Below are 27,076 nucleotides of genomic sequence, written 5' to 3'. Positions count from 1 at the left end.
CCTCTCCCCAGTAGTGGGTGGTGGCAAACCAACTTTTATAAATGTACAGCAAAAATGTGAAATCTCTTTTCCAATTTAACGCTATGATTGTCATAATTCTTAGATAAAATTGAATTATAAATAACACATATTGCAAATTTATAAAGATGAGAATGTGAAGCAGAATAACTGTGAATAACATTATTAAGCACAAAGATTAGTTAATTCTTTTAATGACATATTTATCTCTATAAAAAGACTTTTAAAACCAGCAACAATTCATAACGTCTGTCCTTTAGTTATATTAGATTTAATTGCTACAATGAAGATTATTTAAGGAGCAGAAGAAAACACCGATTTTAGGGGCATCTAAGAAAAAAAAGAACATTTTGTATAAAAGCATGTTAGGAAATATTTGAAATAAGACTTACCAATCTGCTGAACACGTGGCAAGCTGACAACATATTCCACTTCGATTCTCAAAAACAGAACCCATTCTGTTAATCTATTTTTTAAAAATGCAAGAAAAGTAAATTCTTATAGAAGAATGATGTTTTTCCTCATAGTTATTTACCTCTTACATTTTTTTCTTCTTGGATTTGAATGACTTAAGAACTACACTGACGAATGGCATTCCAAAAGTGTTATGCTGTAATCAGCAATGGCAGTGTTTACTGGTTTTACCACCTCATTCTTTTTTAACAGAATACTAGTGGAAATTTTCATTTAAAAACTAAGTCCCAAATAGTTTTTATATAGTTTTTATAGTTTTATGCTTTATAAAGCATTATTATTGCTTTATTATTAATGTCTTTGATATTAGAATGGCTGAATAATTTTTATGTTGATTTTCTAATCGTTTTGTTTACTGTATATGCCTTTTGCTTATTTATTGGAGGTTTTTATATTTTCCATATTTGGTACAAATATTTTTCTCCATTTTGTTATTTACTCTTTACTTTTTATTTTTATTTTTTATTGATCCATACTAGATGTATGTTTTTGGGGTACAAATCAAGTCAGGGTAATTGGAATGTCCATTGCCTTAAACATTGATCTTTTCTTTATGCTAGGAATATTTAAATTATTCTCATCGAGCTACTTTATAATGTACAATAGGTTGTTGTTAACTATCGTCACCCCATCGATCTCTTGAACACTGGGTCTTATTTCTTCTATCTGTCCCCATTAATTAACCTCTTTTAATCCCCTCCATTTTTAATTTAGAAATTTATATGTGTATATTTTATATCTGTCAATCTTTCCTTTGTGATTTCTTTCAACATTAATAACCCAAGGAGACCATCCAGTTCCAGAAATGTAATATTCTATTCTGATTTGTTGTAGTTTTCTTATTTGTTATCTTCACTTAAATTTAAAATCATTTGGATTAAAATGCATGTATATAGTGTGAGTTGAAATGACAGTGATGCAAAGAGTGGAAAATATTCACACCTTATTTTTACATATCAAAACCTCATCTTCTCTACTATTGTATTATATAAGTATTGACACCACCTACGTTAAAACAATTGTTTATGTTATCTTTTTATTTTAAAGACATGGGGTACAATTCAGGATTAGGTATACAAGTGGTTATCATACAGATAAAGTTTGGGCCTCCCTTTGGTCCCCACTTTACCTGGTTTGAGATCAGGTACCCTTAATGATGTTGTGTCCTCCCCACCCCTGTTGCATCCCGCTATTCCTTTTCTTTTTCTCTTTCTTTCTTTCTTTTTTTTTTTAAGAAAGTAGGATTTATTGAGAGGACAGAAAAACTCCCACAGTGGAAGGGGAACCAAGGGGGTTACCCCAATCCCTTTCTTAAAGTATTATGATAATTATTCAGGATCCGCTTATGAATGAGAACATGTGGTACTCTGTTCTTTGTTTCTGTGATAGATCACCCTGTATGATAGACTCTAAATCCACCCAGGTTGCTGCGAAGTTCATATGCTTGTCCTTCTTTATGGCTACATAATATTCCATTGTTTATATATACATTTTTTAATCCAGTCCAGTTTTGATGGGCAACACGGTTGACACCACTTACATTTTTTTTTTTTTTGAGTTGGAGTCTCACTCTGTCACCCAGACTGGAGTGCAGTGGCCGCTCCCGGCCACCGCAGCCTCGACCTGCTGGGGTCCGGCGATCCTTCCGCCTCAGCCTTCCCAGTAACCGGAATTACAGGCATGCACTACCACGCCCGGCTGATTTTTTGATTTACTGTAGAGATGAGGTCTCACTGCTGAGGCGGGTCTCGAACCCGTGGGCTCAGGTAATCCACTCACCTCAGCCTCCCAAAGGTGTGAGATTACAGGCTGAGCCACCGAGCCCGGCTACCACTTATGCTTTTAAGTTATAATTCAGCCAACCAAGTTGAAAGGTTGGCCTTATTCTCATTTCCAAATCAGATGCTGGTCTTGCGGCAGTGACCCAATTTTTTGAAGTTTAGTTCCTGGTTATTTCACAATTTAAGTGTAAATGATTGTTGATTTGAAATACCTTCTTTGGATAAAGTCCAAAAACTTACAGTCCAGAAGGTGAAAAGTATAAGGTCATCAAAACTCACCTCGAATGTATCAGACAGCCAGTGTATATCTGTAATTACGTTCTTATGCCCATTTTCTATTGAAGAAACTGCACAGTGTCTGATATACATTGCTTCCTTATTGCTATCTGGCTCAAGGAGAAACATAGGCTGAAAAAATATGAAAAGAAATTTGTGTGCTTTTCATTTCAGAGACCCGATGAAAGAACTCATGCATTACTCATCATTCCAATTAAAACTATTCATTAGGAGAAATACCAGTTCAAGGAAAACCATAAATTATGTTCCTACATACCATGAATTTAGGCAATAGGATTATCTACTTTCCCCTCCAGTTTAGTTTAAGATTTTATCTCTGAATTTAACAAATATTATTGACCTCCCTACAGAATCAATGAGACATCCCATTCTTTTTTTTTTTTTTTTTTTGAGTGGAGGGTCTCACTCTATTGCCCAGGTTGGAGTGCTTTAACACCATCACAGCTCACTGCAGCCTTGATCTCCTGGGCTCAGGTGATCCTTCTGCCTCAGTCTCCCATGTAGCTGGAATTATAAGCACACACCACCATGCCCAGCTACTTTTAAAATTTTTATGTAGAGACAAGGTCTCCATATGTTGCCCAGGCTGGTGTCGAATTCCTGGGCTCAAGTAATTCTCCCTCCTCATCTTCCCAGTGTGTTGGAATGACAGGCATGAACCACTGTGCCCAGCCATCACATCCCATTCTTGAAGGCATATTTGTATTTGTGAATAAAAAAGGCCACATTCCACCACTCCTTGGTGAGAGACCTGTTGATTTTTTTTTTTTTTTTTTGAGTTGTACTCTCACTCTGTCACCCAGGCTGGAGTGCAGTGGCACCCTCATGGCCACTGCAGCCTCGACCTGCTGGGCTCAGGCAATTCTTCTGCCTCAGTCTTCCAAGTAGAAGGAACCACAGGCAGGCACCACCACGCCCAGCTAATATTTTGACTTATTGTAGAGATAAGGTCTTGCCAAGTTGCCCAGGCTGGTCTCGAACCCCCTGAGATCAGGCAATCCTCTTGCCTTGAACTCCCATGGTGCTGGGATTAGAGGCCTGAGCTACCGCACCCGGCTGACCTCCTGATCTTAAGGATGAAGAACTGAACTGAGTCGATGTGCAGGATGGTGGGCAAGTACTGAGTTGGGGGCTGGGGAATCTTTTCCCAACCCTCCAAACAGAATCCACGGCCTCACAAAAATATACAATCCTCAGAAAGGATTGTAACCCCTTCATTTTACACATGGTAAACCTATTTCTGCTGAGGTGAGGTGGAATGTCCACACTCACAGGACGAGGGTGCAGAGCCTGGGTACTGAGCTCTCTGTCCAGTGCTCTTCCAACCACCTCGCTTTCAGTGAGTCACTTGGTCCCTTAATTTTTCTTAACAACCGTAACAACGAAAAAGAAGCTAACATCCATGATAGATGTTGTGTTTCAATCAAGGGCCATGTACAAGTGACTCAGAACAGGCAGATGCGAAGGCTTGGAAAATTACATTCCCCCCTTTTCTACTGAGATTTTGTTAACCTTGGCAACTGTTACATGCTTTTCCATCAACTTCTGAACGGGAAAAACTCGCAAGAGGAAAATGACAAAAAGCTAACCTTTAGTGTGGGTTTTTTACTTCTGCTATCTCCCGTCTTGATGTTCTCTATACGGTCTGCATGGGCAGTGATGTCCCATAGGATAATCTAAAGCAGAAACAAATGTTATTGTAACATTTTAATGAAATAGCTAATTGGTCTCAAAGATTTTTTTTAAACGATTGGTATGCTGTCTAATAAATCAGTCATCTTAGGGGAAAATCAAATTTAGCTGGTATCTTAATTAAGCCAGCAACTTTTAAAGCTAATATAAGAGAAAATGTTTTGTTTTCTATAAAAGTACTGTATCTTCAACACTTTGATGTTTGTGCTTATGTTGATAATGGTAGTATTTTTTTAAAAACTGACATAAATGTCATCCATCCCCTTCGCCTTGGGAAGAATTCTTCCTCTGTTTTTTTTTGTTTTTTGTTTTTTGTTTTGAGTTGCAGTCTCGCTCTGTCGCCCAGACTGGAGTGCAGTGGTCGCTCCCGGCCACCGCAGCCTTGACCTGCTGGGCTCCAGTGATCCTTCCGCCTCGGCCTTCCCAGAGCTGGAATTACAGGCGCGCGCTACCACGCCCGGCTAATTTTTGATTTATTGTAGAGATGAGGTCTCGTCAAGTTGCCCAGGCGGGTCTCGAACCCGCGGGTTTAGACAATCCACTCACCTCGGCCTCCCAAAGCGAGGGATTACAGGCTGAGCCACTGAGCCCGGCCTTCTTCTGTTTTTGGAAAGTGATTGTAGGGACAATTGCTTTAGACCTAGGGGAAAATACGTCATATTGTCCAGAATTAAATACAAGTACCAGATTGTCCAAAAATGACTGGGAAGCAATTATTTCTGTTCAGTTGAATACTATGACCAACTCTGAATGTATATAAATCTGGAAGGTCATTTCTTGGAAAATCAAAATAAAAAAGAATATGTAACACTAAATTAGATTAATTTCTGATGACTAAAAAGGTCATTCATTGCACTAAAATATTAGCAAAATGTCAGGATTACAGAGTTGTGATTTTATTTTCATCATATGGTTTTAAAAGATATTTTAAAACAAAGGCACATTACCTTTGCCATGAGTGAAAAAGGCATTTCAGAATTTGCCGGGCTTGGAAGATGGACTCTGTGTCGTTATTATGACCCTCAGTTATTGTTGAACAAAACTGAGGGAGACACATTTGTTTTCCTGGTTATTTTTGGTTCTGGATAAATGGGCATGGAAGCCATACCCATTTACATTTTAACCACACACAAAAAGATCATATACCCTTGTAATGGCCAAACACACTCAATAACAATGAATTTAAACTTTGATCATAAAACAGATTTATGTTTTGCTTCACTAGAAAAACAGGATATTAGAGGATAGGACCTAAATTTTATACATTAGATAACTTGAAAAGAAGGAAAAGAATAAACACGACATTAAATCTATAGACATAAATCCAGTGATAAATGTATGCTTTCCAGTGAATTTCTATTTAAATTCCAAATCGCCTCCTAACTCCCACCCACAGAGAAATTTCACATGAGGCCTTTTGCCCAAGAGGTAGTGACGTTTTGTAGCTTCTGTTCTTCCATGGACTCTCATACAACTGGTGGGTCTATCCCAGCAACCCAAATGGATTTGACCCATTTCAGTTATGTAACTGGGTTATTCTGGGAACATCTCAAGCACTGACATCATGTCTAACACATCTCTATACTCTAGTTTCTGGCATGAGGACCGGCCCACCATTGGCATGCCTTCCCTCTGCTGAGTTGAGGCCTTACGTTCAGAAAACTACCAAATCAAAACTTATTACAGGATGTTGTCCACATTAATACATAGCTGAAATAATTCCATAAGTACCTGCCCATTGATACATCCTCCAGCGATGATGTTAGGGTCACTGGGACAGAACTGGAAGCAGAAGATGTCATCTGGGCTCTCCAGCATCAACTAAAGTAAACCCCACAAATGCAAGAAGGTGTGAGAAAATCTACTAGGATCGTGGCTAGAAAATAACATTAACTCAGTTAAACGTCTAATTTTATAGCAATCTATAGGCAATGTGTCTATAAAGTTCATTCCCAGAGTTCTACCACTAAGCTAGAAGCTGCTTTTGTTAAATTTTATTGTAGATGTTCAAGAGGGACCAAAAGCAAAAAACAAAAAGCAAAAACACAACAACAACAAGGCCCAGAATTATCTTTTGGAGGGCGGACCTCTTGTAGTACAAGCTTCTCCTGCTAGGTAAGGGTTCTAGGAATCCATTGGTATCAGTGTACCAGCTAGCGTTGTTGTGAGAAGCTGTGTTCAGCTTCAGTGAGTTTTTTTTGGAGATTCTTTCAATGTGTTTGCCTATTTAATGATGTGTGTACCTGCCCCACACTGTGCTGAGTGTTCAGCAGTTTTTTGTTTGTTTGTTTGTTTGTTTGCTTGTTTTGAGCTGAAGTCTCACTCTGTCGCCCAGACTGGAGTGCAGCCTCGCCTGCTGGGCTCCGGCGATCCTTCCGCCTCAGCCTTCCAAGTAGCCGGAATTATAGGCACGCGCTACCATGCCCGGATGAATTTTTTTTTTATTTATTGTAGAGATGAGGTCTCGCTGCCCAGGTGGGTCTCGAACCCGTGGGCTCAGGCAATCCACTCACCTCAGCCTCCCAAAGGTGCGGGATTACAGGCTGAGCCACCGAGCCCGGCCGTTCAGCAGTTTTTGACCAAAAACTGGCATGACTCCCATGTCCCACCCTCCCCATTCACCCATCTCATCCAAGTGACTTTTTTTTTTTTTTAGTTTCCTTCGATGAAAAAAGTCCTCAAAGGGAAACATCTTGCCAATGTGGGAGAGGTGAAACAGAAAATGGCAGAAGCACTAAAAGGCGTCCAAATGGACGAGTTCAAAAACTGTTTTGAGCAGTGGAAAAAGCATCTTGATAGGTGTGTTGCATCAAATGGACAGTACTTTGAAGATGACTGAGGTTTAAACATGTAAGAACAAATGCACAACTTTAATTTTAAGAAATAAATGATGTTTTTTATGGGTTCTCCTCTAGCACGTATGAGAATGAGTATGTTCTCAAGGGGTCCTAGGTCTCCTGGATTATTGCCAGTGATAATATTGCAAGTTTTAAAATAATACAGAGCCCAGAAGGTGAACAGGTTCCTGCAAGGAAAACACAAGTAGGAAGGAATAGTTATATTTAAAAAATAGCACTGGCCAGGTGCAATGGCTCACAACTGTAATCCCGGCACTTTGGGAGGCCCAGGCAAGAGGATTGCCTGAGGTCAGGGGTTTGAGACCAGCGTGGGCAATTTGGTGAGACCAGCGTGGGCAATTTGGTGAGACCTCATCTTTGCAATAAGTACAAAAAATTTGCCAGTCATGGTGGCGTGTGCCTCTGGCTCTGGCTACTTGAAAGGTTGACGCGGGAGGATGTCCTGAGCCCAGCATATCAAGGCTGTGGTGGCCGTGAGCAGCATGCCACCACATTTTAGCCTGGGTGACAGAGTGTGACTCCTACTAAAACAAAACAAAACAAAGCAACCGCCTCCCCCACAAAAAGAGCACCTAACCATTCTTCTTCAAACATAACTACCAAAAAAATAAATAAATAAAAAGTCCCAGTAGGTCATAGTTTTGCCATGACTGATCTAGAGGTTTCAAACTGGGGTTTCAAACTGGGCAATTGGGGGTAAATTAACTTGGTTTATTTGGTACTTTGTGTATTCTGGAGAAACCTTTCCTTTTGAAAACAAAATATTTTAATACTCTCTCATAGTTTTCATTAGACCAAAGGCAAAATAAATCCTTGGCATTATTTCTTCAAAGACTGTCAGCCAGGGTGGGGGTTGGAAGTGAGCACAACCTCAGTAAGGGTACCTGATCTCAAACCAGGCAAAGTGGGGACCAAATGATGCCCAAACTTTACCTGTATGATATCCACTTGTATACCTAATCCTGAATTGTACCTCACATCTTTAAAATTAAAAAAAAAGACTCCTTGTCTTTTTAAAGCTATCCTTCAAAACAGAGAGAAAAGGAGTGTCTCTATTTCTTCTTCCTAACTGTCTGGAAGCTTAGCCACGCTTCCATGGCATGAAGTGGAAGGTGGGGTAGTTTTAGGGTAGAAATGTTAGCAAACCCTAGCGAGAGAGTGGCACGATTTTTGTGGTAAGTAGGTTGACAAGGCAGTTAGCGATCTATCACTTTGATCCCTGGGTCAATAGGAGGTAGAGTCTAGAGTCTGTCACAGTAAAACTGCCTTAATTCCAATGAATTATGGAAGCTGGAAGAGGGGGAGCTTAAGATTTATTGGGGAAAGGCTTAATTATGCAAACAAATATTCTTATATTTAAATACACTGAAATAATCTAACACGGTAACGCACCCTCCCACTAAGCAAAACTCTTATTGAGCAGATCATAGAAACTAGAATCCTGTGTAGTGAACTGACCTTCAGCCTTGTTTTATTTGGATTGCTATGTGCTTTGGTTTAATTTGAGTGAAGGGGTGTGTGTGTGTGTGTGTGTGTGTGTGTGTGTTGGCTTGGTTTTTGTTGAACTATTTTAAAATGAGACGATTTCACAGAACTCCAAATTTCTGGATTATCTTGACAATGAACCCACCTAGCAATGAGAGAGCTTGAGAGAAGCCAACTCAGAGATGGGCAGTGCAGTCACTAGGGCCACAGTTCCCACCACACCCCACTGTCCTCCCACACAGTCACCTTTATTTATCACCACTGGTGATCCCCTGGAATTGAGGAAATCCATGCGAAATTAAAATCTATTTGCATTTGGCCAAGCAGCACTGAAATAAAACCCATAACAGAGTGTGTTTTTACAAACAGGCTAAACGATTCTCCTTAAAATCTTTGAAAAACAACAGCACGTTGATTTATTCAGTAAACCAATTTCAGTTTTGCTTGGATTGAATGATGACAAGTTCTGCACTGAAGAAAGCCTAACTGCACAAGGGTTTACCACATTAATTGATCATGAAGTACGTTGTGATCAAAAACTGCTGAAGACAAACATGGAAGGAGCATTTGGGCTGTGTGGGCCTCCGTAGTCACCTGAGGGTGAATGGGGTCGGAGAAGCTCCAGAAAAGGATCAGCGAGGGCTGCAGCAGTAATTTGCCAGAAAAGTGGACTCTGTCTTCAAAGGACAGTCGCACGGCCACTGACACAGCTATGAGCCCTGATGGGAACACAAGTCGAAATTAAAGTCAGCAGCAACCGTTCATGGAGAGATGTTTCCAGCTTTTGCATTTCTGCAAAATCACTGTTCATTTCTGGTTTGGTGAAATTTGAGGAACAATATTCCACGAGAGACCGAGAATGTTCTTAAAGCGCCCTGCTGTGTAATATGGTAGTCCCTGGCCACATGTCACGTATTTGGCACTGGAAATGTGTCTGGTTCAAATGAGATGTGCTGTTCGTTTAAAATATGCAGTAGACTTAGAAGATTTGGTAAGAAAAGTTTGTGTGTGTGTGTGTGTGTGTGTGTGTGTGTGTGTGTGTGTGTGTGTGAGAGAGAGAGAGAGAGAGAGAGAGGGCCCATGGAGGGTCAGAGGAGGAAGAAAGGGGACTAAGACCTCTCTCTCTTCATGGCCCCATGGCCCCACCTTCACACGTCACTACCCCCATTGGCTGCTGAACTCCTTAAAGGAAATGGTTTTCTCTCTCATTCAGTAATCAGAAAGGCAGAGTGTTAGGAGGAATGAATTCAGCAGCCTTGGGACTCCAGTAGGCCTGAGACAAATCTACACTCCGCATTGTGTCAGCTGGGTGACCTGGGCAAGTCCTCTTGTGAAATGGAGATAACCACACAATGATGCAGTGTCCTCCAGGATTGTTGGGAGGACACATCAGCCAAGGTGGAGAAGGTGCTTGGCAAGTGCTGCCACTCAGCAAATGGAAGTTGCTTATTGAAATTTATTAAAACCGTGCTGCCCATCAAAAGAGGACTGAATAAAAAAATGTGGTACATAGACACGAGGGAGTATTATGGAGCCATAAAGGACAAAATTATGAACTTCACAGCAACTTGGATGGAATTAGAGGCTACAATACTGAGTGGTCTATCACAGAAACAAAGAACTGAGTATTATATGTTCTCACTCATAAGCGAACCTTGAACAACTATCATCATACTACAAGAAAGGAATCAGCAGTAGTGTTAAACTGCCAGCAGTGTGGGGTGGGAGGCCCAGCTCATCAACAGGGGTACCTGCATAATGAACATTTGTATACCTAAGCCTGAATTGTACCCCACATCTTTAAAAAAAGAAAGAAAGAAAGAAATCGAGCTAGTTTGCCATTTTACATTTAAAAGCAATTGGCAATTTCTGGGTAATCACAAAAGAGAATCCTTGTCACTTGCGTCTCACCATAGATGGTTGGATGCCATGAGATGCAGGTGATCATCTTCTCTGTGGGACTATGAAGGTCGGTGAAGGACTGGTACTCCTTCAAGTGGGTATCGGTCTTGTCCCCAAAGGTGCCCTCCTCTTCTGCGAGGTTCTTCCAGTCATCAATAAATGTGTTCATGATTTCATTTTGCTGTAGGGCTATTTCAACACTATTTTGTAAAAATAAAAAAAAAGCAATTCAGATGTTGGAGTTTAGTTCCAATGATATGACTATCACAGCAGCTCTTTCTACTTCACTTATACTGAACAGAAATTTTACAATTCTCAGTCGTATTTGGTGATATGATTAACCTCATATGAAATGAATGACTTCAGAGAAAAAAAATGGTGGTGAAATTCAGAACATCTTTCAAAAACTCGCTGTTTGTTAGCTGCAAATTCATGACGTGCCTCAGTTTCCACGCCGAGGTTGTGCTGTCTCCAGGCCAGGGACTGAGCATGGTGGTGGCAGGGATGCTGGACCTGGTCGGTTTCCCTCTTGCAGGATTTTTCCTACTGTCTGTCTTTGCTCCTGAATTCCTACTGTGCTGGCTTGAAAATTTGAAGCTCTGCCCACTGGGTTCGCTCCCTCCTCTATCTTTCACAGTGTAAACCTCAGCAAACCTCTGCCTCTAACTGGATCTCATTTGCATGCTGGAAAGCCCCAACTGTCACAAAAGGGCAACTCGCAGTTCTTAAGGGCATATTCAGTACTAAATAATCACTTATACTAAATGAGATGGCCCAGATACAGGTGTAATTCAAAGCAACAAATATGAGATTCTCAATAAGGGGACATTTGGAGTTTAGAAGTGTGAGTGTGAGTGAGTGAGTGAGTGAGTGTGTGTGTGTGTGTGTGTGTGTGTGTGTGTGTGTGTGTGTCTGGTGGTTCTAGATGTCGCAATGCCTTCATGGACATGTTTAATTCCCTTACTAAACCTCCTGCAATGCATGAGACAGGCCCCCAAATCAAAAATTATCCAGCTAAAAATACTAATATCATTGCTTTAAGAAATGACCTGACTGCAAGGATCATCTGTCAATTGTCAGGGGACTCTGGTTTGACAGTCTCCAGTATTAAAATAGTTACTGTGATGTGTATGGTCATGTTGTATGCTTAGGTTTGAAAACGCTGCTTACTTTCAAGGCCTCTTTGAGTTCTCCTAAAATGAGAAAACCACTCAAGGTTTTACCTTCACGATCCCAGGTCCAAATATTTCCTTTTTGTTTGGTTAATAGGTGTGGTAAGCTGAAAAATCAGTTCTCAGTTATGAATTTCTTAAAATAAGAAGAAACCTTTTATTTAGACAAATACAAACACTGCATATCATAATAGATACTCCTAAAATGTAAAACAAGACTACCATTTGATACCCATCATTAATCATTAACACACACTTCATTGAATAACTCTTTTGGTTAAATTCTTCTTGTACTTCCTCTTTCAAAACAGAAGCCTTTTCTAGGACCTTGCCGCTTAAAGTGTGGTTCATGGACCAGCAGTGACAGTGGCACCTGGAGCTAGTAATAAATGCAGAGTTCCAGACTTTATGCCAACCCACTTAGTTGGAACCTGCATGTTAACGAGCGGTAGTTCCTACGCGCATCAGACTTTGACCAGCCCTGGGTAGGCTATGTTCACGGCCTGGAGCATCAAGTTTTAAACTCATTAGTAAGCATTTTCAGAATCTTTGTTCTTTCTGGGAGATAATGAGTGAGAAAGGAGTTCTTGAGAGAGACGTTAAAGACACAGCCTTTGCTCTGGTGTCCTGATGCTTCTCCCTCAGCCGGAAAAGGGGAAGTAATTTACAAGGAGGAAGTGAAGACAGCACCTGTCCTCTGGTTTCTGGGTCCTTGATTTCCAGGAACCCTGTGGCTTTTGAGAGGAATGAACCGGAGGCTGGCACGAGTGTCTCTGAAGTGAAGCCCATGAGCATCATTGGATTTTTTTTAACCCCCAAATAAAAATTTCTTACTCGCTTTGTGAATCCCCTCAAAGTTTCTCTCTCACCTCTCAAGTCATTGCCTACTTTGGCAAATAATGTTTCCCTGAGGTTTGTTTTAGATAAAATTCTATGAGAAAAAAAGGGCCTCATTTCTAAAAGGGCTTTTCTCCCCAGAATTAAATCAGGCTCATATAAATTAAAAAATACTAAACATTCCTCAAGCAGTTGAAAGTACGGCAGTGATATAAACTTGGGTTTCTTATTTACACTTGACCAGTGCTGTGATAATTCCTGAGCCAGTTTAACTCTCTCTTCATAGAGATGTCTTCTTTCCAACCCTCAGGGGAGATTATAAAGCTGTTCACTTCTCTTTTCTTATAAGAACGGCAATCGAGAGGACAGAATAAAAGCCAGGTCTAAAGATAAAACACAGTGTGGCTAATTCAGAATTCACTGCAGTCCATTTATGTGAATTTAAAAAAATTTTTTTATTTCTTGAAGGTCTAGTTTTCCCTGGACATTGATTATATGTAAACAGACTTCTCATTTTTAATGCTTTTACAGAAAAATTTGTGTGAATACTTAATTTTGATATGCGGAAAAAGAAATCTTAGGATTTCTTGTTTCTTTCTCATTGCCCATATAGGAAAAATTATAACATACTTCCTATGAATAAGTGGCAAATAGTTAATGTACTCTCGGAATCATTAAGCGAATTTTTAAACTAGATTCTTTCCAGGCATAAGTAACAACTTTTGAGAGCTGTTGGAATTTTCAAGATATATCATCCAGTCTGAAAGAATTAACGATGTCTCTTGAAAATAAAAAAGTTTAACTTGGGCTATATATGAACTTGACCACCAAATTTTAATTTTGGGAAGAAATGGAAACCAATCTATCGAGTATAACTGGCAGAGCTGTCCATCATTGATTCCACTTCTCTAAACTCTAATGTCAGCTTGACGAGAACTTGTTAAGCTCTTTCTCTGGCTTAGAAGCCCCGGAGCTCTGTCCAGGGTCCTATACCAACGTAGGGGACCTTTTGAAAACACCTCTTTTACAGAGTCAGCAAGAGTGGCAGTGACACAGGAATTCGTGATAAGGGTGAAATGTCCAAAAAATTCATCTGAATTGAATTCAGGTTCTCATTTGCAAAGGTATTGTTGCAAATACCTGTCATCATAACAATGATCATCCTTAACATCCATACTATCCTCATCCTTATCATCCTATAAAAGTCAAAGAAGACAAGAGGTGGAGTGGAGGGGAGAAAAAGACTTACATAAATGCAACCATGGTAAACACCAATAATTGTTAACTTGCATTTAGAAAAGCATGTTCACACTCTCAATTGCTCACACTGTGTTTGGTGTGGCTCTAGCCTGAGAGGTCTAAGATAATGCTTAGCAACAGAAAGAAAAGAAATCCTAAGAATCTGTAGACTGCATCATATGTTCATGCATGTCATTTTCTATCTAGACTTCCCATATGGAATTGTTTACTAAGGCTTCTTACTGTAGGTAAACAAACACATTTTATGTTTTCTTTTAAACTTCCAATATACAACTTTTAAAATGTGCACAGGTGGGGATGGTGAGTACTCTTAAAACCCAGACCAAAAACTATTTGTATTCCCCAAAGATATTGAGATTTTAAAAAATGCAATTTTTAATTTTTTTACCTCATGGACACATTGTTAAGAAAATCAGCCAGAGATTTTGATTGGTTGAGAGCTGTTTTTTCCTCTTCTGAGAATTCTCTTGGGTAATATTGCGTAGTGGCGTTTTTGGGATATGTCCTAATATATTAAAAGAAAATTCAACACCAAAAATTAGGTCAAAGAAAAGCAAACATAGGTCACGATAAGTCAAATGTTTGTCTCTGTGACAACGCTATTAAAATATTACTTTATATTTAGATTGTATTCATTGGATATTTTGCCTGATGCTTTAGACAATGGATAATGGCCACCTTTCAACGTCTACATATATTTCTTTTCAACATAATAAAAACCTCTTATTTTGCAAAATTTTTATTTATAACTCATTTCAAACTTATAGACAAATTATAAGGAGGGTGTAAGGGATTCCCACATACCCTTCACCTGGATTGATCAGCTATTAACATGCTGCCACCTTTTCCCTATCATTCTCTCTCTCTCTCCATTTCATTTCCTTCAACTTGTGTTTCTTAACCAGCACAAGTCACCTCACCCCCTCAGGGGACATCTGGCAAAGTCTGGAAACATCTTTGGTTGGCACAACCTGGACTTGCTACTGACATATAGTGGGGAGAACCCAGGGATACTGTTCAACACCCTACAAAGTACAAGACAGCCCAACCCCAACGGAGAATTATCCAGCCCCGAACGTCAGTCATGTGGAGGTTGAGAAATCCTTGCTCCATCCGGTCCGTTCCGCCTATGTGTGACCACTGTACCTCTGGGCTTCATTCTCAGTCTAGACTGAGTGAGCCCTTGGTTTGGGGGCCAAGAAGAGTTCATATGGCACCATTGTAAAAGTGTGGACTCTCACAACTGGCTGCCTGGCTTTGAAGTCTGGTGCTATCACCTACTAGCTGTGTGATCCTGAGCTAATTATTTAAACTCTCTGTGTCTGTTTTCTTATCTCTCAAATAATTTTTTTTCCTGAGTTGGGATCTCACTCTGTCACCTAGGCTGGGGTACAGTGGCATGATCATGGTTCACTGCAGTCTCAATCTCCTGGGTTCAGGTAATCCTCTGCCTCAGCCTCCTGAGTAGCTGGGACTATAGGTGTGTGCCACCACACCTGGCTCTCTCTCTCTCTCTCTCTCTCTCTCTCTCTATATATATATATATATATATATATATATTTTTTTTTTTTTTTTTTTTTTTAAGGTAGAGACTAGGTCTCACTATGTGTCTAGGCTGGTCTCAAACTCCTGGGCTTAAGCAATCTTCCTGCTTCAGCCTTTCAAAGTGTTGGGATTACAGGCGTGAGCCACTGTGCCTGGCCTCTAAAATAGGTTCTTATAGTATCTAGCTCATAAACTCATTGTAAAGATCGAATGTGTTAATACATGCAAAGCTTTTATTCTTTCTTTCTTCTTCTTCTTCTTTTGTGTGTGCGTGTGTGTGTGTCAGGGTCTCAGTCTGTCATGGAGTGAAGTGCAGTGGCACAATCATGGCTCACTGGAGTGCAGTGGCCCAATCATGGAGTGCAGTGGCACAATCATGGCTCACTGCAGCCTCGACCTCCTGGGTTCAAGCAGTCCTCCTGCCTCAGCCTCCCAAAGTTCTGGGATTACACGTGTGAGCCACTATGCCCAGTTAATTAAAAACTTTTAAAGCATTGCCTAGCACATCCCAAGTGCTCAATAAAATGTTCTGTAGTATTTCATTTGTGCTTGTTGAACACATGTCAATAAAATGTCTCCAAGAGGCGCAAATATAATAAATGGAGAGTAATCAGATCAACGGGTAAAGAGATTTTTGAGTATATTTACTAGAAATAAATTCATTCTTTTTTTTTCCTTGCCTAGATAAGAATCCATAACAGAGACAGAGTGGTAGAAAGAAAGAGTTGGTATTAGAACCAGAGAGGCTCGGGTTCAAATCTCAGTTTTATCTTTTAATTTCTATCCTATAGGTAGGATTAAGTATGAAATTATATGTTGCCTGGTGGTTTTATCAAAGGATTATAGCAACAAGCCTAAGAGTCACCGTTATTTTAAAAATATGATTTGTTTCATTGTTTTTCAGCAAATTTATCCATAATTCCTTCAAATTTAAATTATGTTTCAGACATTGAGCATTTATTTTTAACCTCTCTTTGCCTCAGTATCTCTATTTATAAAATAGAGACAGCGCCTATCTCAGAGCGCAGTTATGAGGATTGACTTGATGTGTGTAAAGCACCCCGAAGAACGCATCTTTGGTCTTTCTTGACTTCTTTCACCACAGTCATACATCCTGTCTTCCCTTGCCAGCTACCCTTCCAGATGTCCTGATCTTAGTAAATGGTGCCAGCATTCTCCCAGTCATCTAGGTTTGAACCATTTGAGTTCTTTCTGATTTTTTTTTTTTTTTTAGTTGGAGTCTCACCCTGTCTCCAAGGCTGGAATCCAGTGGCATGCTCATTGCCATCCCCGCATCGACCTGCTCAGCTCCAGCAATCCTTCTGCCTCAGATTTCCAAGCTGGAACTACAGGTGCGCGCTACCACACACTAACTTTTGATTTATTGTAGAGACGAGGGCTCACTAAGTTGCCCAGGCTGGTCTCGAACCACTCATCTCGGCCTCCCAAAGGTTGAGCCACCAAGCCCGGCCCCTTCTGATTCTTTTTGTTTCTCATTTTGTGGGTGACAAGACTCACCCTTACTTCTCATCTCCTTATTCTCTCTATGTAGAAACAACTCTATTATTATCAGTGAATGTTCACCGAGAGACCACCGTACCCACAATCCTGTGGTCGGGGTCCCCAATGCTGGAGGTTTATCATCTCTTTCTGAGTCTACCTACTGAGTCTACCATGGCTGACTCATTCCTGGACTTGTCTGTACATAGACAAAATCTTTGGCTGACTTGGCTTAGAAATTTGTCTCAAAACCCAAGCTTCTTTGCTACTAATGTCTCACTTCTCTCCTTCCTCTCTCAGTCTCACTTCTTGGTGTTTATAAATTTCTGATATTTTTTATTCCCCGCTAGGACTTGACTGCCAGTTCTTGTCTTTCTCTTTCTTTCCTCTGGTTCTGGCCTGTCTGTTCATCTGACTTCCCTGTTACAGATCCATCTTTTGGTCCAACCCTTGGATCTATGTGTATGTGCCCTGACTTTAACATTGCACTTCCATGGTTTTTAACTAGTTGGGTTACATAGATAGGAAAAGCATTCTTTTGCACTGCACTCCATGCGGTAGACCCCTAACTCTTGGTCATGACCTCTCTCATTGTGCATTTCATGGCTCTTCTCCTCAACTCGAACTCAAGTCTGGCATCATTCTGCACATTTTTCCTTAACTCCATCTCCCTCCCCCTCCTTTCCTTCCTCCACTCACTTTCTTTCTTCACTTAATAAATATGTGCCTGGAACTGTCTCAGGAGTTGAGGATATGGCAGTAAACAAAATATACCAAGTTCCTTTCTCATAGAGCTTGAATTCTAGGGCAGTGGGGGAGGGTGGAGAGAGAAAATTACAAATGAAAATTACAAATCAGTGATAAGAGCCCCCTGAAGAAAACTAGAGTAAAGGGAAAGATAGTTGAGAGATAAGGGGGGTTGTTACTTTTACATAGGACTGTCAGGTCCTGCCTCATTTGAGCAGAGATCCGCAGGAAGGAGGGAACGAGGCATAGACACCTGGGGGAAGAGCTTTCTACGTAAAGAAGCTATATACATAAACACAAGGGTTACAAGGATGCTTCGTGAATTTAAGGAACAAGGAAGTCAGTGTGGTTGACAGATGAGCAAGGGTAATTGTGGGAAAGGAGGGCAGAGGGGCAAGGGATGCAGGTCATGTGACGCCTTGTAGAGTCCTTTGGGGGATGGGAGGCCATTGGGCCATTGGAGGGTTTGATCAGTGACATGATCTGATTTATTTCTTTTCCTTCTCTTCCCCCTCCCCCTCCTACTCCACACTCTTACCCTCATCCTCACACTCATCCTTCCCTTCCTCCTCCTCCTCCCTCTTCTTTTTTTAGATAGAGTCTCACTCTGTCATCCAGGCAGGAGTGCAGTGGTGTGATCATAGCTCACAGCAGCCTCAAACTCCTGGGCCCAAGTGATCCTCCCGCCTCAGCCTCCCAGCAGCAGTAGCTGGGACTACAGGCATCAGACACCGTGCCCTACTAATTTTTAAAAAAAAAAAATTTTCTTGTAGAGATTAGGTGTCACTTTTTTGCTCAGGCTGGTCTCAAACTTCTGGCCTCAAGGAATCCTCCCACCTCAGCTTCCCAGTGATTTACATTTTAATAAGATTCCTCTGACTCTTCTATGGAGAGCAGAATATAGGTGAGAAAGGATGGATAGATTACAGTAATCCAAGCAAGAGATGATATATGGCTTGATCCAAGGTAATAGCAAGGGATATATTTTGAAGGTAGATCCAACAAAATCCAAGATTTTTCTCCCGTGTAATTAGGAGAGTATCATTCTCCCTTACTGAGATGAGGAGCCTTCAGCAGGAACAAAGGCAGGAAGTGGCTGAACAGCAGGATTCTGGGAACCAGAAGCAGCTCATAGGGCTGGAGCACAGAGGACTTGTTTAGAAACAGGGAGCGATGAGGCTGGAGACACAGACAGTGCCTGTCATGGAAGGAGGAGGACCTTATGTGCATCCTAAGGCTCTGGATGGATGCAATTCTGTAAGTGATGGAAGCCAAAGAAGAAACCTAGGTAATGAAGTAGCACAGTCTGATTTGCTGTGTGAGAATGATGTCTTAGGTAATAGAACAGAGCAGTTAGGAGATAACGGCCAGTGAGAGCACACAGCAATGTAACTATTAATGGCATCACTCATTTGCCCACTTCCTAGTCCATCTTACACATTTGCATCTCATTTTTCTGTTATGATTTTTAAAGGCATTGTTGAATATAGTTAGATCTTCCTGAACCGAATTACTCTGTTCTATTTATTTTAAAGATCTCTCAACATCATTGTGGACGTTGTTAGATTTTGCTGTAATTGGCTGTAAAAAAAGAAAAAGCACGAACCCATCACATACTTACCATCTTGTCTGAGTACTTATATCTCTTATTTGGGGTACTACTTGCATACTGACATCTTTCTCAAGTTGCTTAAGGGTAAATATTTTATCTGGGTAGGATGTACACTCAATATAGCCATCTTTTACACTGGAAGCATTCTGGTCACTGAACTTAATCGGTGCTCCAAATTCACTTCGTTTTCGGGATATCATGTATGTAATCTGCAACACATGTAAGCAGCAAAAAAACATCATGTGCTCCCTGGTGAAAAATGACTGTGTGAATCATGTTGGTACTGGGCCCAGATCCTCTCAGGTCCCTTTGTCCACTGCCTGTGTGCCCGTCTGGCTCTTGTAGGCAGCACCTGTTTCTTCTCTTTGTGGGACTGCTCTGGGGCTGCTGGGACCACTTTGCCCGAAGGTACAAAAAACAGGAAGTGATTGGGAGTTTACATTTCGACCAATGGTGGACTGGTAGAGGGCAGATGGAAACCCATCTCCTTGGCTTGTGTTTGGTCAAGGGTCAACTCTGGGGCGTACAATTTACAGTCCAAATTCTCTGCAGGTTCAGGCTGAAGCCTTTCCTCTGCCAGACCTTTGCTTGAGATTACAACTTGCAAGGCTTCTTCCATATCCCTGTTCTGCTACTTTTCATGCTCTTATGGGGCACCTTCATAATAAATCACCCAAGTACAAGTCTCCTCACAGGAGTTGCTTGGGAAGGGGCACCACTGTAGTAGTTTCCTTGGGCTACAAACTGGGTGGCTTAAAACAACAGGAATGTATTCTCTCAATTGTCATGGAGGCTACAAGTTTGAATCAAGGTGTTGGAGGGTTGGGTCCTTCTGAGAGCTCTAAGGGAGGATGTGGTCCTTGCCTTTCTCCTAGCTTCCGGTGATGACCAGCAATTTTTGGTGTTCCTTGGCTGGTAGACACGTCCCTCCAATCTCTACCTCCTTCACATGGTATTCTCCCTACATGTCTGTGTCTTCTCATGGCCATCCTCTCACAAGAACACCAGTCGTATGGGACTTGGGGCCTACCTTACTCCAGTATGTGCTCATTCTAAATAATTATACCTACAATGATCCTATTTCCAAAGAGGGTCGCATTCTGAGGTACTGGAGGTTAGCACTTCAATACATCTTTTTTTGGAGACAAAATGCAATTTATAACACCCACCTAAGGCAATATCCATTCTCCTTTAAAAACAAAACAGCAACAACAACAAAAAAAACATGTCTCCATAGCAAACCTTATGAATCCCTCAGGAATGAATGGTGTTCAGCTACAGGGAAGTAATGACTGGAGACCGTTTTAAAATCTCTGACCTGCTTTGTAGAATCTTTAACCGATTCTTCTTCAATTTCTTTTTCACTGCCCAAAGAAACCCATGGTTTAGAGACAGGTAATTTATACATATATACATCTTCAGGAATATGTTCTTTGTTTTCTTCTTGTTCTTCTGGTACCTCTGAGGGCTAGAGTAAAATAAATAGCATTCTCAAATATATGACCAAACTTTATAGCCACATTTATGTATTTTTCAATAAATTTTACCTTCACATAAATTCATTAAGCATTTCTTACTATGTGTCTTCTTTGTTGATTCTGATTTTGAATTATAAAAATAAAACAGTGAAAAAAAAGGAAAAATAAAAAATGAAAAAGAAAGAGACATAAAGAATATAGAAGACCAGGCTCGGTGGCTCAGCCTGTAATCTCACGCTTTGGGAGGCTGAGGTGAGTAGATTGCCTGAGCCTGCGGGTTCGAGACCTGCCTGGGCAACTTGGCGAGACCTCATCTCTACAATAAATCAAAAATCAGCCAGGCGTGGTAGTGCGCACCTGTAATTCCAGCTACTCGGAAGGCTGAGGCAGAAGGATCGCTGGAGCCCAGCAGGTTGAGGCTGCAGTGGCCGGCAGCAGCCACTGCACTCCAGTCTGGGCCACAGAGTGAGACTCCAACTCAAAGGAAAAAAAAAAAAGAATATAGAAAGATGAGAGGAGAGGAGACACAGATAGGAGACAAGAATATGTATACTATATGTATACACATATATAAATACACACTGATGCTTTATTTGAAATAGTGAAAAACTGAACAATTAAATGAGTATCAGTAGGGGGTGAGTTGATGATAAGAGTGTGATGTAATTATAAAATAAAATCCAATAAGGCAGTTATAATAAACAAACTTGATCTACATACATATGGCATACAAATGTGCTGGAATGATTTGTATAAAATGATATAATTTCTATGTACATTTAGTGTTACAATAAAATGCATTTTTTGTAGAGCATACATATATGGTAAAAGTCTACAGACATAAGCAAGAATGATATATAACAATTTTAGAATAATGGTTTCTATAGGGAAGAGTGAAGAAAAATGGAATTAAGGAGGGTCCAAGGGAGAGTGGAGCATTGTCTAAAATATTTCTTTCTTTTTTTAAAAAAAGCTTTGGCCTTTCGCCTGGAACCACCATCTTCTAGTAATTCACCAAAATGACAAACACAAAGCGAAAGAGGAGAGGCACCCGGTACATGTTCTCCAGGCCGTTCAGAAGACATGGAGTTGTTCCTTTGGCCACATACATGCGCATTTACATGAAAGGTGATAGTGTAAACGTCAAGGAAACGGGTATTGTTCAGAAAGGAATGCCCCACAAATGTTACCATAGCAAGACAGGAAGAGTCTATGTCCCCCAGCCTGCTGTTGGCATTGTTGTTAACAAACTAGGGCAAGATTCTTGCCAAGAGAATTAATGTGGGTATTGAGCATATTAAGCCCTCAAAGAGTCAACATTTCCTCCTGAAATGCATGAAGGAAAATGATCAGAAAAAGACGGAAGCCTAGGGAAGCCAAGGAGAAAGGCACCTGGGTTCAGCTGAAGCACCAGCCTGCTCTACCCAGTGAAGCACACTTTGTGAGAACCAACAAAAAGGAACCTGAGCTGCTGGAACCTATTCCCTGTGAATTCATGGCTTAATAGATGTCAAAAATAAAAGACCTCCGGACCATTAAAAAAAAAAATGTTTTGACCAGGTGTGGTAGCTGATGCCAGCACTTTGGGTATTACTTTGGGAGGGTGGGGCGAAAGGGATGCTTGAGCCCAGGAGTTCAAGACCAGCCTAGGCAACATAGTGAGACCTCGTCTCTACAACAAATCAAAAAATTAGCTGGGTGTGGTGGCCAGCTCCTGTAGTCCCAACTACTTGGGAAGCTGAGGCAGAAGGATCACCTGAGCCCAGGAGATCGAGGCTGCTGAAAGCCGTGATCCTTGTGATGATGCTACTGCACTTCAGCCTCGGTGACAGAATGAGACCCCAACTCAAATGTTTTGAAGTAAATATGATAAAATATTAATATTTGTTAATTCTGATTATATGATTGTGTGGATATTTATTATACTACTCTGTACTTTTAAAATATTTCACTATTTAAAAAAATTAAAAACAGGTAAAAGCAACCATAAAATAAAATCGAAAATGTTAAGGCTAAGTAAAACATTTTTTCTTACTAAAAATTGTTCGATGTTTTAAAACTCTATGGTTTTCCTTTATTCTCCTTTCTTGTTGGGCAACTAGCAAACCTGTCACCCCCAAGCAATTTAAACAAAATTCCCAAATTGTCTCTCTTAATTTGACCAAACAAGGATGCAGGATCAGAAAGAGGGTCTCATACATCTGTCACTTTTTCTTCTCCACCTTGAACAAAAGGTTTTATCTGTATTAGCCCATCTAAGCCTCACAACAGCCCTAGAAATGGGTATTATTGGTGCCATTGTTATACAGATGAGAGGTTTGGTAAATGATTCAATGTCATGCAGGTGAAAGAAGAGAGACAGGGAAGTGGGCCAGAGAGTGGCTGAGAGTGGCAGATTTCCTGTTTCCTCTCTCACTGAATCAATGAAGGGCAGAAACAGAGTCCTGGATGCCCTGAGATGCTTGATTTAGTTCTTCTTCCACTTCCTGCTCACCTATTCTAGGTGTCAGAGCCTGATCTGGGCCCCAGGGAAGCAGCTAAACAAGAACGGTCATCACCATGTAGAGGGATCCCCCAGGGGTACCCCGTCCTTTCTCATAATCAACATCTTGCTGGGGCTTGGGGTCTGCTTACATTGAAATAGTTTTCCTTGCCCTCTTCAGTTCCAATAAGATAAAAGTTGAGTCCATATCTGAAGTCTTTGTCATACACAAGCAGAAGCTCATCTCCAGGATATTCCTACAGAAATATAATCAAAGGAGAAGGTTAATGTTCAAGTGTCACTTGGTTCATTCAGGCGCTGACACAAAATTGATGTTTCTCTAATAAACCAATCATAAAAGATAACAATGGCGCTAATCTATGGCTAATAACGCTAAACTGCAAAATTATTTTATTAACTTACAAAAGCTCTTAAAAACACAGTGGGTCCAGGGAAATTTACCACTCAACTTTATTTCTAAGAGGAAAAGAGAAGCACTGTTTTTGTTTGGTGTTGTGCTCTGTAGTGTGCTTGGGAATAAATCAATACCAAAATTATAAATTAAACCATTAAAGTAGTCCAAAAAAATAAGGGCAGATTCCTATTCTAGTTAAACCTGGGCAGGGATGAGCTTTTTGGATGTGGGATAAGACAACCAGCCTGTGGTCGATGGAACTTTGCTTTTCATAGAGGCTCGCCAAGCAGAATTGCCAAGATGGCATGGGGAAGCTAGTATTTGCCCAAAGGAAGAGGAGATGCCAGATCTGAACTCAACAATCTCTCCAACTTTTGTAATTATGTACCAGGAACTTCTTGAGGTAGGGCTGAAAAACACAGATGAATTTGGTACTGACCTGGATAATTTTTTTGACTGGGTGGAAATCAGATACTGCAGCTCTGTTTCGCATGTCTTCAAAAATATCTTCTTTAGGGATAAGCTTATAAGGGTGTTCATCTGTGACATCTTCATCTATACGGCAGTTAAATATTTCCTGGGTCTTGGTAGTTAATACTAGAGGATAAATTTCTGGATGACCTAAGAAGAACCAAGTGGGATTTGAATATTAATTACAACCGCAAAAATTTTAATTAAGAATTATGAAAAGCAAGCAATTGTTTGTTTTCTATTGTTAATATTTTAAGACTTTAAAATTATTGTTCTTATATTTAAAGTGAATATAACTGTTATTAAAAATGTCAAAAAATATTTGTAAAAAGAAAATAACCATTCCCCAGAATACTATCCCTCAAGAAAAAAGTGTCTATTAATAGTTTGCTCTATTTTCTTCAGTTACTCTATGCATACCTTACATGAACTTCTTTTATTTTTATTTTAAAGATGTGGGGTACAATTCAGGGTTAGGTATACAAATATGCATTATGCAGGTACCCTTGTTGATGAGGTGTGCCCCTCCCTCCCCTAGCAGGTTTCCTCAACTGCCAATCCCACCCGCCCTCCCCTGGCAGTTTCCCACTACTGCCAATCCCTTTCTTCCTTACATGAACTTCTGCTTCGAAATCCTGCTTCTAATACTTACCATTATGCCACAAGTATTTTACTATGATATTAATCTATCCAAAATGATATTTTACTATGATATTAAGTAATCTATCTGTTAATTCAATTCTGCAGCATAATTTAAAACCATTCTTTTATTGGTAAGCATTCTAATTTTTTTCTCATTTGTTCCAATTATGGCAATAATTCTACAAACATATATCTAGCTTACAAATGTTGATTGCATTTCCAATTCATTTCAGGATAGATTTTAAGAGTGAGACCATTGATCTGCAGGCATGATTGCTTTTTTTAAGGTTCTTTTCGGCCTGTATTGCCTTTCTAAGACACCCCCAACCTCACCCTCCCCGGCAGCACAGAGAAAACAGTGTCTGTACAGTACAGAACCCTGGCTGGTCCTGCAGCCCCGCCCACCTGCTCATCCACACTGCGCCGCTGTTCCCGCCTCTCTTCCACCAGGACCTGCCCACTGTTTCCATCCTCCTTAGCCAACCTGGCCCCTTCATCTATTTCTCTCCTGCCAGCTTCTTTCTGTGATGTTTCCCTCAGCATGCTGATTTACTCAATGGTCTCTCATTTAAAAAAATTTTTTTTTATTATAAAGATGTGGGGTACAATTCAGGGCTAGGTAAACAAACATTGATCATGAAGCTACCCCTGTTAAAGTGGTATGCCTCTCCCTCCCCTAGCAGTTTCCCTCAACTGCCAATCCCACCCCCCCCAGTTTCCCATTACTGCCAATCGCTTTCTTATAGCATTATAATTGTTCAAGATGCTCTTATAAGTGAGGACATATGGAACTCTGTTTTTTGTGTCTGTGATAAATCACTGACCCCGTACAGGGACCTCTGCTTTTTTTTTTTTACTGCTCCAGACAATGACAGGGAAACTTTATTGAGGCCCCAGGGTCATGGGCCAGGGCAGGAGACCGCTTTGCCGGAGGAGCTGGCGAGGGCCTTATTTGACCTTCTTCTTGGGGTGCAGGTTGTAGGTGTGCCCACACCTCTTCTTGCGGCAGTTGACAGCACGGAGGTGCAGGCGTGCATAGCACCTGCAGCAGATCATCTCATCGCAATTCTACTTCTGGGCAATCTGGTGGAGGGAAGGCTCAATGATGCCATCTCGCAGGTGCTGCACCAGGTGCGGAGTGGACCCTTGCTGGATGTCGCGGTCTGAAAGAGTGCGGCCATCCTCCAGCTGTCTGCCCGCAAATAACAGACGCTGCTGGTCAGGTGGGATGCCATCCTTGTCTTGGGTTTCAGCTTTGACATTCTTGATGGTGGCACTGGGCTCAACCTCAAGGGTGAGAGTCGTGCCCGGGAGGGTCTTCACGAAGATCTGCACCTCTGTGCCTGCTGCACAGCCGCGGCCGTGGACTCGCCGGCCGCCTTGTTGAAAAGGGGACCTCTGCTCTGAAGGCTGCTTCTTTTCACGGTCAAAATCATTGTTGCTCAGTTCTTTACATTTTCACTGACTTCTCAACTAGTTTGTCTTCATAAGCCTGTGCACGTAGGAAGGGAGGGGTGTGCGGGACCCCTTCTCCCCCTCTGGCTCACCAGTCCAAGGATTGCCCTCAGAAGAGGAGGAGGACAGGTTCGAGAAGCTTCCATCCCCGACTTCCTGGCCCCTTCTCCCATCCCAGGCCAGTCCTCAGCAGCAGCATCCCTGGGCCAGTGGACACAAGAGGGCAAGGCTGCTGTCCCCTCTCGCAAGCCTTCTTCCTGTTTTCTTATCCTTATCATCTTCAGCTTCTGCCATGCCGGTCCCAGCTCTGCGTCTGCCCCAGGACTCTCTCCCGACCCTCAGGATCCACTCCACCTGCTCTGCACCCCACACACCTGGGCATCCCGCCATCCATCCCGCCATCCTCCAGCCCACTGCCCAGCAGGCAAACCCGTGAGGGAGAGGCCTCTCATGTTGGTATCTTAAGTTTATTTTCTTATATAAATATTCTCTCCCTTGCCCCAGTGGCTCTGTATTAGTTAGGTCATTTGGGGCTTAAAATTTTTTTTTTTTTTAATTTTAAAGATGTGGGGAACAATACAGATTTAGATATACAAATGGCCATTGTAGAGGTAAAGTTTGGGCCTCCCTTTGGTTCCCACTTCACCTGGTTTGAGAGCTGGTACCCTTATTCCCCGCCCCCCTGGCAGTATCTATTGCCAATCCCTTTCTGACAGTATCATGGTAAATGTTCAGGGTCCGCTTATGAGTGAGAACATGTGGTACTCAGTTCTTGGTTTCTGTGATAGATCACTGAGTATGATAGACTCGAAGTCCACCCAAGTTGCTGAGAAGTAATTTGGGTATTTTTAATGACTGTTGGCATAACACTGATAGGTGTGAAAATATATTTCTTTTTTTTTTTTTTTTTTGAGCTGGAGTCTCACTCTGTTGCCCAGACTGGAGTGCAGGGG

General features: G+C 41.2%; 1 protein-coding gene and 1 pseudogene across 1 annotated transcript in view; both read right to left on the bottom strand.

Moving 5' to 3' along the window:
* The window catches only part of WDR63 (WD repeat domain 63), a 72,839-nt gene that overhangs the window by 38,360 nt on the left and 7,403 nt on the right, over positions 1-27,076 (bottom strand). The window contains exons 3-13 of the mRNA XM_008064808.2: positions 23,995-24,176; positions 23,293-23,397; positions 20,499-20,648; positions 19,190-19,389; positions 14,165-14,281; positions 10,517-10,707; positions 9,200-9,324; positions 5,994-6,083; positions 4,160-4,246; positions 2,553-2,681; positions 411-484 (exon numbers count right to left, since the gene is read on the bottom strand). Coding sequence (XP_008062999.1) covers positions 411-484; positions 2,553-2,681; positions 4,160-4,246; positions 5,994-6,083; positions 9,200-9,324; positions 10,517-10,707; positions 14,165-14,281; positions 19,190-19,389; positions 20,499-20,648; positions 23,293-23,397; positions 23,995-24,176 — 1,450 coding nt within the window. The remainder of the gene's footprint in view (positions 1-410; positions 485-2,552; positions 2,682-4,159; positions 4,247-5,993; positions 6,084-9,199; positions 9,325-10,516; positions 10,708-14,164; positions 14,282-19,189; positions 19,390-20,498; positions 20,649-23,292; positions 23,398-23,994; positions 24,177-27,076) is intronic.
* Positions 25,617-26,401, bottom strand: LOC110596259 (annotated as a pseudogene).

This window comes from Carlito syrichta, unplaced genomic scaffold (genome assembly GCF_000164805.1).
Source record: "Carlito syrichta isolate Samal-C Ts95f unplaced genomic scaffold, Tarsius_syrichta-2.0.1 Scaffold308051, whole genome shotgun sequence".
Lineage (NCBI taxonomy): Eukaryota > Metazoa > Chordata > Mammalia > Primates > Tarsiidae > Carlito > Carlito syrichta.
The sequence above is the reverse complement of the archived record's forward strand: the minus strand, read 5'-3'. Positions and strand labels throughout refer to the sequence as shown.